Here is a 12340-nt window from a genome sequence, read left to right as displayed (position 1 = left end):
GGGAGGCAGAAACAGGAGGATCTTGAGTTCAAGTCTAGCCTGGGTTACATAATAAGACCCTACTTCAAAATATATATACACACCAAAACAAATACAATCATTTTTCTGTTTGGTCGACGAGAAAAATTATGTCAGCATTGTCTAAGAATACCACAATTAAAAGAACTTACTTGTGCACAGAGAGTGGGGAGGGTGACGAATCACTTAAAAACAGTTATATAGCTGCCCTAACATACCAGTGTGCAAAGTCCAGGGAAGGCTGGCAGAGCCCACACTGGGCTGTTTTCCTAAAGTCATTCACAGCTCCTCCCCCCAACCCAACATCCTTCATGGCGAGGCTGAAGTTCCTGGTCAGACTCCCTTGCAGCTAAAGATGGCCATGCGACCCAGTTTGACCCAAAAGTGGGAAAACAGGAGTTGTTAGGTAAGACTTCCATGACACTATCACTATTTTTTTAAACTTAGGTTTGAGATGGGGTCTTACTCTGTAGCCCAGGCAGATCTAGAACTAACTGAGACCAATCCTGCCTGCTAGGATTATGGGCATAAGTCACCACATTTGGCTCCATTCTTACAGGAACAACCACCGAGAGTCCTTTATTCCCCCTTCCTCCCTAAATTCCAAGCACACACAAGGTAATATAGCATATACACATATCAAACTCTATGTCACAAGCAAGAGGACAAACATCTTCCCACTGTAAGACAATGGGAGGGTCTGAAACAAAAGGCCCTGTTGGGATGCAATAACCCACCAAACAGTCCTTGCAATGGGAGAACAACAAATCCCCAGTTTATGAAGTCACTGTGCAAACCCCATGGCTGCTGTTAACCAACTGTGGCACACAGTGGCTTACAACAGCATCAACTTACTGTCTTAGCGTTCTGCACCTTGGAAACCTGAGGAGGTTCTTACTCTGTAGCCCAGGCTAGCCTAGGATTTACTGGCTAACACTGAGGTGCCAGCAGGAGAATGAAAAAGTCATTTCCTTGCATTCCATGGCTTCTAGAGGCCACTTACATTTCTTCGCTAGTCACCTCTTTCTCCACAGTCAAAATTAGCAGCAAGGAGTTACATCACCCTGACCTCTTCAGCCTCTTCTCCCAAGTTACGTTTAAGATCTTTGTGACTGGGTTTGAAGAGATGGCTCAGGAGTTAAGGCTCAATGGAATCTCTTGACTTCAGTTCCCAGCACTCCTACAATAGCTCTGAACCTTCTGGAACTCCAAGGGATCCAGCTTCCTCTTTTAGCCTCCACAAGCACTGCATATCTGTTATCTATCTATCTATCTATCTTTCTTTCTTTCTTTCTTTCTTTCTGTCTGTCTATCTATCTACACACATATACACATACATACATATTATATATACATATATACATATATACACAGGCAAAGCACTCATACACATAAAGATCCTTGTGAATATACTGGACCTACCCAGATCCTCCGAGATAATACACACACACACACACACACACTCCCCCCAAAGTCCCTAGCTTACTCTCATATGCAAAGTCTCTTTGTTATATACAGGGGTCCTCTTTGGGGAGCATGATTTTGACCACTGTGGAAGTGCAAGATAGCACAGAATAAGCACTGCAGAAGGGAGTTTCCAGTTTCTTGAAGCCCAATGCATATTTATTTTGTTCTATGTGTATCGGTGCATGAGTGCAAGTATGTCTTCTGTGCACCACACACATGCCTGGAACCTGTGAAGGCCAAAAGAGGACATTGGATCCCTTGGAAGTAGAGTTACAGACAACTGTGAACCATCATGCAAGGGCTGGGACTTGAACCCAGGACCTTTCCAAGAGCAGTCGGTGCTCTTACTTGCTAAACCATCTCAAGCCCCTCAAATGCACTCTTAACTGAGAGCCAAATCCTAGTTCTACCTAGGGGAGACAAAGAAGGCTTCACAGAGCAGGGAGCCTCCTAGCTTAGGCTTGAAGGACGGATGAAGACAAGGTGCATTCAAGACAAAGGTAGAGAGAGAAGGGTGTGTTCAGTGTTAGGCAGCTACACAAAGTTCAGTGCTGCTGGGGCACAAAGTGTGTATGTATGGAAGGAAAGGGATTTCCCAGAGAGCCTGGGAAAAGCCTCAGATCTTACTCTGTGTACGAATAGCCACTGCAGATTGTGAATAAAGGTACAAATCTGATCACTGAGCAAGTGTTTATCTTTAATGTGAATGTGATTTGAGGTTGGAGAGGAAAGGGTAGAGGCAATGCAATCCGTCCTTGAGGTAGTGTAGGTGGGGATGATGGACCGCCAGCTACTCATAAACATTTATTGAGCACCTCCCATGTGGCCAGGCAGAAAGTAAGATTAGAATAAGGACCCCTGTCAGCATGACAACCACAACCCAAGGCATAAATGATATTCAGGGGAAGAGCCTCATGTTTGGGTCTTCTGTAACAGCAGCCTCCCCCTTTAAAAAATAATTTTTAATTTTAATTGTGTGTATTTGGGGAGAGGGGTGTGAGTTTAGGGACCCACAGAGACCAGAAGACAGCTTCAGATCCCCTGGAAATGGGGTTATAAGTGTTTGTAAGCCACCTAACATGGGTGCTAAGAATCAAACTCATGTCCTCTGGAAAAAAAATATATACTCTTAAGCTCTTAACTGCTGATCTATCTTTCCAGGTCCCTAACAGCCCTTTTGTGTATATATCACCCAAAAAAAGAGCAAAAAGTCCTGATGCTTTCCCACTTATCAGGGTTTTTTTTATTATATTTTTCCTTGAGACAGAATCTCTTGTAGTCCAGCATGGCCTCAAGCATACTATGTAGCCAAGGATGACCTTGAAAGACTGGTCCTCCAGACTCCACCTCCTTAGAGCTGGGGTCCCTGGCTGTGAATCATCAGACTCCATTTAACATTCATCTGATGCTGGAACTGAACCTAGAGTCTTGTGAATGTTTTAAGGTATTTTAAATCACAGCTCCTGCCAAATGAAGAAATGCAATGGCAGGGTTTGAGGTTTGAGACTATGCTCAAAGTGTGCCCAAGTCCTTTGCGGGGGGGCAAAAAATCTGAAATTATGAGAAAAGTAGTAATTTCATAACTTTGTGAATGTTCTAAAGTCTCTCACTGAACGCAATAAAGAAGCCAATTTAATAATATATGAATTCTCAATAAAAAAAATTAATCACAGCACTGAGAAATTTTGGGCTGGCTAATTAAGCCATTGGAGCCAGTTTCCTTATCTGTAGAATGAGAAGTAGAGTATCCTCTTTTTCTGTTTTTTGCCATCCTGGGAATTGAACCTCGGCCCATTTGCAGGCTGGGTAAGTACTCAGCCACTGAGCTATACCCTCAGTCTTCTTTTTCTTTTGAGATAGGATCTCATTAAATTATTCAGGCTGGCCTTGAGCTTCTGACCCTCCCGCCTCAGTTTTCTGAGTAGCTGGGATTTCAGGCCTGTACAGGAGAGTGCCCTTCAGATTGTTCTAAATATTAACCATAACAATGGGAAACGCACTTCACACAGTGAAGACAGTAGGTGCTAAATATATTTTAGTTCCCTCTCTCCTAGGTGCCAATAAGCCTTTAAAGCTATCTTTTGCTCGGCAATCACAAAACGTGTCTCAGGCTCCAGGCAACCTTCCTCCAGACAGTTAAGTCTCAGGCAGATGATAGCAAGAATCAAGCAGGAAGACAGAACGGGAAACGAAGCAGACTCTCTCGGAGACACTGCAGATTTTCTCTGCAGCTACATGGCGCAGAGATCACAAGGGAGATTCACGAGGCAGAAACAGCTCTGCGAAACACAGTGGTGAGGGAAGCAGGTGGGCACAGAGACTTCTGCTCGTAATTCTTGCTTGCTATGCAGCTCAGTGTCCAAAATCGACAACTGGGCTGTAGCACACAGCTCTAATGTTTGGAGATGATTCACGGCCTAACTCAAAACGAGAAGGAATGCAGACCACCAGACTTGTCTACCACAGAGCTAAGGCAAGGAGGTTTTTGTTGTTGTTTTTCACCCTGAGCTTCTCACTCGTGGCTTTTTGAGTGCCTGCCATATGCTCAGTCTTGGGAAAGACACCGCCGAGAGAAATGGACCCCGTTCCCTGCCCTCCAGCAATCAGCCAACCCTTGGCTTGAGAGTGATGCTTCAGAATATAACAGGCATCGTGCCTTGCAGAGAGAAGGGGTTCTGTTGTCATTTGTCCTCTGGGTCAATGAATTAATAGACGGTGTAATAATAAAAACGATTGTGCAGTGTGGGCTCACTCTAAGAAGCGCAGACGAGATGGAGTATTTGGAAAGGCTTGTGCCAGAGGCTGCTAGCTGCTTGCTCACTGTCTATTCTTCCATTTGTCCTCGTAACAGAGACCCCATTTGATTTGAGAGGGCTGCATGCCCAGATAAAGTACTCTATTTCCCGGGCTCCCTGGTAACTAGAGGTGGCTGATGGGATTTAAAGCAGAAACTGTCAAGAGAGGTTTCTAGGAAAGTGCCGCAAACAGCAGACCCAACAACCGCGGCTCACTCTTTTTCCTGCTCTGAAAATCCCTTGCCTGAAGCATAAATGTGATGGGTGGATCTCCAGTCGCCATTCTGGATCACGATACTGACAGATCAAAACCAGCCTGAATCCCTGATGATTACGCAGTCACCATAACGTCCCTATACAGTTTACTTCTGGAGTGCATCACATGGGAGAGGACTAAAACTCTCATCTTGCTTAAGTACCAACCAATGTAGGATTCTATCAAATCTACTAACCCTCTATCTTAACCAACACAGGTTCTAAGGAAGATGCAGGACTCAAAGGGTTGATCTGGGGAATAGTGGGCATGCATTTCAAATGCCAGGATGAAAAAGCATCATCAGCAAGAATGTTAGCTGGAGCAGGTAGGGGAGAGCAGGAGCCACAGGAAGCCCAGCTGATGGCTTTGCAGAAGCTTGGGAAAAGAGAAGGGCCAGAGACCACAAACAACCAAGAAGGTCGGTCTCCTCTGAAGGAACAACACAAATGTGGACTGAGTAAAAATGGAGAAGGGAAAACAAACAAGCAGAGAGAAGTGAGAGCTTCTTTATGTGAAGTGAGGCAAATATGGGGGTGTAGCTCACGATGGAGTGTTTGCCCAGCATGCACTAAGGCCTGGCTTCCATGTCCAACCTGGAAGGAAGAAAGGGAGAGAGGGAGGGAGGCAGGGAGGGAAGGAAAGAGAGACAAAGCGGTGAACAGAGGGAGAAAAGAAGAAAAGAAAAGCTGTAAATAAGAGCCCAGCTCAGTCAACTGACAATCTGGATTTGCAGTTACAGTGACCATCTAAGAGCTGCTCAACACGGTGCGTCTAGTGCTGTGCTGTGGGATTTCCTCACATCACCTCATTACAGCTTCATAACAAGTCTAGGATGTACTCCGACTATTGCCACCCCCACCTCACAGACAAAGAACCTGAAGCTTTGAGAAAGTCAGAAAAATCATCCCAGGGAAGTATCACAGCCTTCAAGCCCTGTTTGCTGTCCAGACAAGAGAAGTGGAGTTCATTTGTTTTGTTGATAAGAGTTTAAGGGAAAGACAGGAAAATGGGTTCGAAGAGAGGGCTCAGCAGTTACGAGCACTTACTGCTCTTACACAGGACCTGGATTCGGTTCTCAACTTCCACGTGATGGTTCAGAATAGACCTTAACTACAGTTCCAGGGAACTCTATGCCCTCTTCGGGCTCCATGAGCACCACGCATGTAAATGGTGTACACACATACGTGTACACACACACACTGAACAATCCTGATATGTGACAGAAGGATCCAGAGGCAAATACAAAACACTCCACTGGAAGGAAATGAGACCAGAGGAATCACGGGTTCCAGGCTGGTGGCATTTCCTGCTTGTATTGAAGGACCTGTTAATGACAAGGGTAAGTGGTGGAATGAGGCAAGCCTGGAAAAGCCAGTGACTCAGTGCCAACTTTGGTCACCTATCAACCATGACAAACCACCAATGCATGTGTCTCATGCAGTTTTGTTTTGGAGGCAGGGTTCATGACACAGCACAGGCTGGCTTGGAGCTCCTAATCCTCCCACTGAGCCTCACAAATGCTAGGATTACAGGCATGCACCACCACACTTGGCATGAAATGGTTTTTTAATATCTCTCCAAGACAGGGACTATAACAGAATTATTTTATTACAGCTACTGCTAAAATTTCAATTTGAATTAAGTTATTCAGTCACATTCCTGAATGCAAAGAATTTTTCTCAGAGCAACAATCTTATTAGTCATTGCCAGAAAGTGCGAGGGGGGAGGAGGGGAAGGACACTGTCAGATTACAAATGAGCGAGGTAACATGAGCATCCAACAGGAAATGCATTTTCCATGAAGATTGAAAATAAAAGGTCTCCATCAGAAGCCAGCAGATCCAACAGCCAGGCCTCCCGGTATAGAAACGAGATCCTAAACTGGGCAGTTGTGGCACACATCTTTAACCCCAGCACTTGAGAGGCAGAGGCAGGCAGATCTCTTAGTTCAAGGCCAGTCTGGTCTACAGAACAAATTCTAGAACAGCCAAAGCTACAAAGAGAAACCTTGTCTCTAAGATAAAAGAAAGAAAGAAAGAAAGAAAGAAAGAAAGAAAGAAAGAAAGAAAGAAAGAAAGAGAAAGAAACCAGGCCCTGAACAGCTGGCCCAGCGTGACAGTGTAAGCAGTATGCTCTGTGCCAGCTTGGATCAACCAGCGTCCCAATGCCAGCTCCATAGCTCTCACTGGCTCCTTCAGAGCCTGAGCTGGCCACCTGTAAACTGGGACTAACCATTGCCATCTGCTGAGGCTCAGATGTCCTGTTGCTCTGTCACCTGGCCTCGCACAGACTATAGCTTTAGTGTCCTCTGATTAGATTCCTAGAAAAGGCCATTGACACACAGGACAGCCCCGCTCTGATTCCTAAGACCTCCTCAGGATCCTGAGCGTGACCTTAACTTGTTTTTATGGTCCAGGGTTCTCACCTGTCTGGGACAGACAGAAACACAGGTAAACTCAGGATTCTCTTCTGGTCTAGATACTTTTTAAATGTACTTTACGTTGTTACTAATGGGAGGCAGAACACATGGGGAGGACAGAGGACAGTTCTGTGGGGTTGATTCTCTCCTTCTACCTTGACTCGGGTTCCAGGATCAAGTGCAGATCTCCAGGCTTCCACAGTTGGCTGCAAGCACCTTGCCCACCAAGCTCTCTCTTCAGCTAATTCTTTATAATTGTTTTCTTTTTCCGAAACAGGCTAACCATGGTAGCCCCAAACTCATGACTGCTTTAGCCTCCAAAATGTTGGGATTACAGGAATGTGCCCTGTGTCTGGTTCCTTAACTCAGGATTTAACAGTAGCCGTCCATTAGAAAGCTGCTGCTTTACCGAAAAATCAGTTTCTACCCAGCAAAAAGACAGTAAAAATAATGAGGCTGGGCCACCAACCCAAGTAGTTTTAGTCCTGAACACTGCTTGCATGAAGCATGACCTTGATAAATGCTTGCTGAGTAGGACAGATGGATGGGTGGATGTGTGGACGGCCAAGCGCCAACAAAAACAGAGAAATAGAGAGACTGGATTATAGCTGTGGTTGAGGGCTTATTCAGTACATACAAGGCCCTGGGATCAATTCCCCATCTCAGAAGCAAAATTAATGCAAGAAGGAAATGCCACCTATATACAATATTAATGATATTTACTTTGGCATTTGAACTGAAGCCAGAATATCAGTCATAATTTCTAACAGTCAAAGGGACGCTGGACGTGGAAAGGCCACCTCTGAGCTTTGTTAAAGAGACAGCATCTGGGTCCATAAGGAGTACAGACACACAGAGGAAACCACAGGCTCCAGAAGGAACTTGTGAATCCCGGGGACAGATCCGCTAACTCTAGGCAGGGGTGGTGCAGAAGCATGCTAGCACAAGAGGGGGATACCAGCCTCCATTTGAGAACATCCAGCTATATGTGCCCAGGACATATAGGGGGAAGTCTGAAATCTAACATGTGGCCTGCTACCTCACAAGGCCCAATTCACAGGAGCTCCATAGAAAGGTGGCAGCCCTGAGAAGGGACCCCAGTTCCTGATGATCTCAGGTCTTGTAGGGACGTCAGTGATAATGAAGGCTATAACAACACACACAGACATGTATGGGCTTCATGGTCATACATCAAGTGTGCTATTAACCCATCTAAATAGCTTCCCAGTCTCCTGAATTCAATCTTCACAACTATTCTGGGAGGTACATACTAACATGTGTAGCAAGAAGCTTAGCATTCGTTTGAAAGCATGAACTTGGGAACCAGATTGCCTGGGTTCAAACCCTACATACTCCTTTTGTAAGCTGGGTGATTGGTGGAGCATCCTTCAAGCTTTCTAAACCTCAAGACTACCCCTATTCCATGGAGGGGAGCCCCTTAGTTTTTTTATATGTTACCTCACGAGTTTCTCTCCTTAGAACCCTGTGGCTAAGGCAAAGCCTGATACATTATCCAATAAAATCTGACCTACAGTTAAGTCCTCTGGATACAGACACGTTTTCTAGATCGGGTCTTACTTTGTAGTCTAGGCTGGCCAGGAACTCTCCATCCTCCTGCCTCAGCCTTCTGGCATGTTGGGATTACAAGCGTGTGCCATCACCCCTGGTATACAAATTACCCAAATATTTATGTCATTGAAACAAAATTGTAAAACAGTGGTACTAACCACGGTCATTCTTCCTCCCTTCCTCTTTTCCTCCATCCCTTCCTTCTTGCTTTTGGTCCTAGGGGCTGAAGCCAGGGCCTTGAGCATGCTGAGCATACCTTCAGACCTTCAGAGAAGGGAGGATCTCCACCTGCAGCTGTGCAGGGGGTGGGGTGGGGGAGGGTTCCTATACAAGTTTGCCTTGAAGAGAGCCTAGAGGAATTTGGACTTGACACGCCTAGGCCTGCTGGTGCTAGACTATGTGCTCTGGCTGCAGTCTTTAGTCCAAAAGAACGAGAATCCTTTTCATCCCTGATCCATCCTGAGGAGCCACCTGTGTCGTTAGCCCTAAGCCTGTGTTAGTTCTAATTTGCATCAAGGTGCTGAAGAACAGACTGCTTGCAGATTTAACAACCACTCCTGGGGACAATCTAGAGCACTGAGCCTACCTGACAGAATGACTGATGTGGGCCCTGGGAGTGATGGGACAGGTGCCAACTACACAGCAGCTGAGGAGACTTTAGCCCCTGAGGAGGGCATTTGAAACTTGGCACTAGAGGAAAATCTTCACCTCTTGCTTTAAATGAAAGGGGAACATAAAAATGATTGCTAGCAGGGGTGGCAGAAGCATTGCCTATGGGAACAGCAGCCAATATCTGCTAATGAATAAGTGTAATTGATCAAAACAGATGACTTGATGGATCTTCCAAGTGTGCTTTTAGCAGAGTGGACAGTTTTTCATTCAAATGCAAACTCACCCAGATAAGACCTAATAATGGAGATTTTGGAACAATCCCAGAATCATTGGTATCCCCCCCCCAACACCACCCCATTCACGGAGCAAGAAGGCATCTTAAGTTCCTTGCTGCAACTCAATCAAACCAGACACCAACACATGCTTTCTGCATGCCTGAGGAGCCCTTAACAGTGCTGAAATTCAGCAAAAGGTTGCATACCACCCCACAGCCCCGTTAACTATTTCTCCTTACCTATTTCTACTCCCTGACCTATGAAGAGCTGGGCAGCCTTTCAAATTCAATGCAGCTACTCATTAGTTCAGACATTATTTATTGAGTACTGTGAAGACCACAAGAGGATTAAAAGACCAGACCAGACCCTGTTCTCAAGAAAGAAGGCAGACAGGTGAGGAAGCAAAGGACAGAGGACACCAGCAAAGGTCTCAGGTCACCTGCTTGAACACATCTGAGATTCAGTTTCCTTCTTTATCAGGTGAAGGCATTGGATCAAAGCCGCTCTCTAAGAACCAGGCAGGCTCGAAGCTGGGATGCCAAGCCTGTCCCTCCTCTAGGGCTCCTGGGAAGCCAGCAGACCCAAAGCAGCCTTCTCAAAGAGAACAGTCCTGCAAAGAGGAGCCCTGGGCACCTCCTGGAGTGAACTAGGCCTCCAGCATGAGACGCAAGCTAGAGAAAACACAAGATAACTTCAGAACATTTAGGGAAAGAGTAAGACTTCCACACTAAGGAATCCCGGGGAATTGGGGGACTTCTGGAGTTTCTGCATCAGGGTGGTGCAAAGGAGTCCGGAGGACCTGTGAGGAGGGCTGGAGACCAAAGTGAAGGGTCCTACCAAGGTCTGGTCCAGTGCGCCGTCCCATCAGTCCCTGCTCATGCTTATTTTCATAAACTCAGCCGAACCCCAGAGTCACTTCGCATGCTCTTGTACCTAAGAGGGGGTACGCCTACCTGCGGAGAAGCCGTCTTCGTGGTCTGAGCTGTTGTGGCTGCAGTCACTGCCTCTCTCAGGCGAGCTGTGACTGGGCGAGTCTCGGTCCGGCACGCGCAGGAACCTCTTGCGCCCCCACTGGGCGAGATGCTCCCGCGCCCCGCGCCTGGGGGGCTCATCCTCCGCCTCCAGATGCTCCAGGTCTCGACTCCGCCGGTGGTGCCGCCAGCCTCCCGGGATCAAGTGCATCCACCGGTGGGGGCTGCACGGCCGCGCCGGCTTCTCGACCTCATCGCGGGTCCCAATCCGGTAGGGGGCCACAAGTAGGTGGCTGAGGACGAATTTCTCATTCAAATCCACCATCTCGAAGTCGTGGTCACTGCCGTCGCCTCCATCATCCCCACCTGAAGCGTCCGGTTCGCCTTCTTCCGAGCCCCGCCCTGCATGGGTCCCGGAGGAGCGCTCCTCTCCAGGTGCGGATGACCCCGTGCCATCGCGGCCGGGGGACGCACAGTCCTCGCGGAGCCCGAAGAGCAGGCGAGGCTGCACCAGCTGCTGGTGGATGGCGGCGGTCAGACTGCGCACGGCACCCCCTCCCTCCATCGCCCCGGGCCAGGCAGGAAGGTCCAGGCACACGTAGGGAGCCGGCTCGGCCGCTGTTGCCACCTCCGGACCTGGGGGATCTGGTTCGCGGCCCGCTGCACCCTCCTCGTCGCTCAGTGGCGGCGCGTGCAAGGGCCCAGCTGGCTCCTGCTCCTCCACCGAGGCTCCCCCGCTACCTCTATCGCCGCCGCAGCCGCCGCAGTCTCCGGCGTCCCCGCCCTCGGGCCTGCCGCCCCGTAGATCCACCTTCTCTCCATTCAGGGCCGCCTGCAGGTACCAGACTTTGAACTTCTCCTCCGCCAACACCTGTTGCAGCCTCTTCAGGTTGAGTTTGCAACGCTCGAGCTCACGCTCCATGTCCAGCACCGACTCCAGCCTCATGACTGGAGCCTCCTCCCCGGGGAACTCGGCCTGCCAGTGGCGTTCAAACTCCTGCGGGTTCCACATCCCGGCCGCGCCGTCGGGTCTCCGGGGCCCGGCTCCCGTGCGCCTCAGCAGGCTGCGGTGGCGCCTGGAGCTCTCTCAGAAGCGCGCGCTGGCGGAGTCCCTGCCCCTCGCTTCAGTGCCTGGAGGAGAAAAAGAAATAAAGTTTTCCCCTTCCGCCCTCGTGCCTTTTTTTTTCTCCTTTCCTCTTTTTCTTCTGGGTTTCGCCTCCCTGACGTAAGCAGCCACCCGGCCGCGGGGGCGGGGGCCTGGGGCGGCTAGCGCGGAGACCGCTGTCCGCAGGCACTCGGCTCGGCCCGGTGGGCTCGGGCGCGCGGAGAACCGCGGCGGAGGCGGAGCCTCGGTGGCGCAGGGCCAGAGGCTGCGGGCGCGCCTCGTAACCGCGCAGGCAGCCTGGCGAGGGCTACGCTGGAGCGGGCTGGCGGGGCAGCCCACCTCTGAGGTGCGGGCGCTGCCCGCTGCTCGGCTCTCACCCTCCGGGAGAGCCAACCGGGTTGCGCAGCTCCAGCCGCAGCGCCTGGTCGGCGCCCCCTCCCTGCACCCAAGCGCGCGGCCGGGCGGTGTGGGGGGGGTGCTGGGGAGAGGGAGCGCGCGGAGCGCCATGGGTCCCAGCTAAGCCCTCTCCGCGACACACACAACCCTGCCCTGCTCTCCTAGCTCTCCAAGACCCTGCCTTGGGTCAGGGTGGCACCTGGAACTGAGAAGAAAAAGAAGCGGGAAAGGCGATGTGGCAAGTTCCTTTGGGCTGCCCAGAGCCAGGATTTATCCATCGCCTTGGATTAATTTGTCCAAGATCATACAGCAGCTCGATCCAAACTTTGGTATTTGGATCCCTTTAAATGTTCTCGTCACTGCTCCCTAGAGATTTTCCGGAAGGGAAATTGTGATGGTCCTGTGACCGCAAAGCTGAGGACATTCCTCAGTGACCTGAGGCAAGCGGTGGTTGTGGA

The 12340-nt window shown here is 49.3% G+C and overlaps 1 protein-coding gene across 1 annotated transcript in view; it reads right to left on the bottom strand.

Annotated features, from left to right (window-relative positions):
• The window catches only part of Abr (ABR activator of RhoGEF and GTPase), a 195546-nt gene extending 183831 nt beyond the window's left edge, over positions 1-11715 (bottom strand). The window contains exon 1 of the mRNA XM_075991598.1: positions 10364-11715. Coding sequence (XP_075847713.1) covers positions 10364-11393 — 1030 coding nt within the window. The 5' untranslated portion in view covers positions 11394-11715. The remainder of the gene's footprint in view (positions 1-10363) is intronic.
• Between the last annotated feature and the right edge of the window lie 625 nt (positions 11716-12340).

The sequence above is a fragment of the Microtus pennsylvanicus genome, chromosome 11 (assembly GCF_037038515.1).
Source record: "Microtus pennsylvanicus isolate mMicPen1 chromosome 11, mMicPen1.hap1, whole genome shotgun sequence".
NCBI classification, from domain to species: Eukaryota; Metazoa; Chordata; class Mammalia; order Rodentia; family Cricetidae; genus Microtus; species Microtus pennsylvanicus.
The sequence above is the reverse complement of the archived record's forward strand: the minus strand, read 5'-3'. Positions and strand labels throughout refer to the sequence as shown.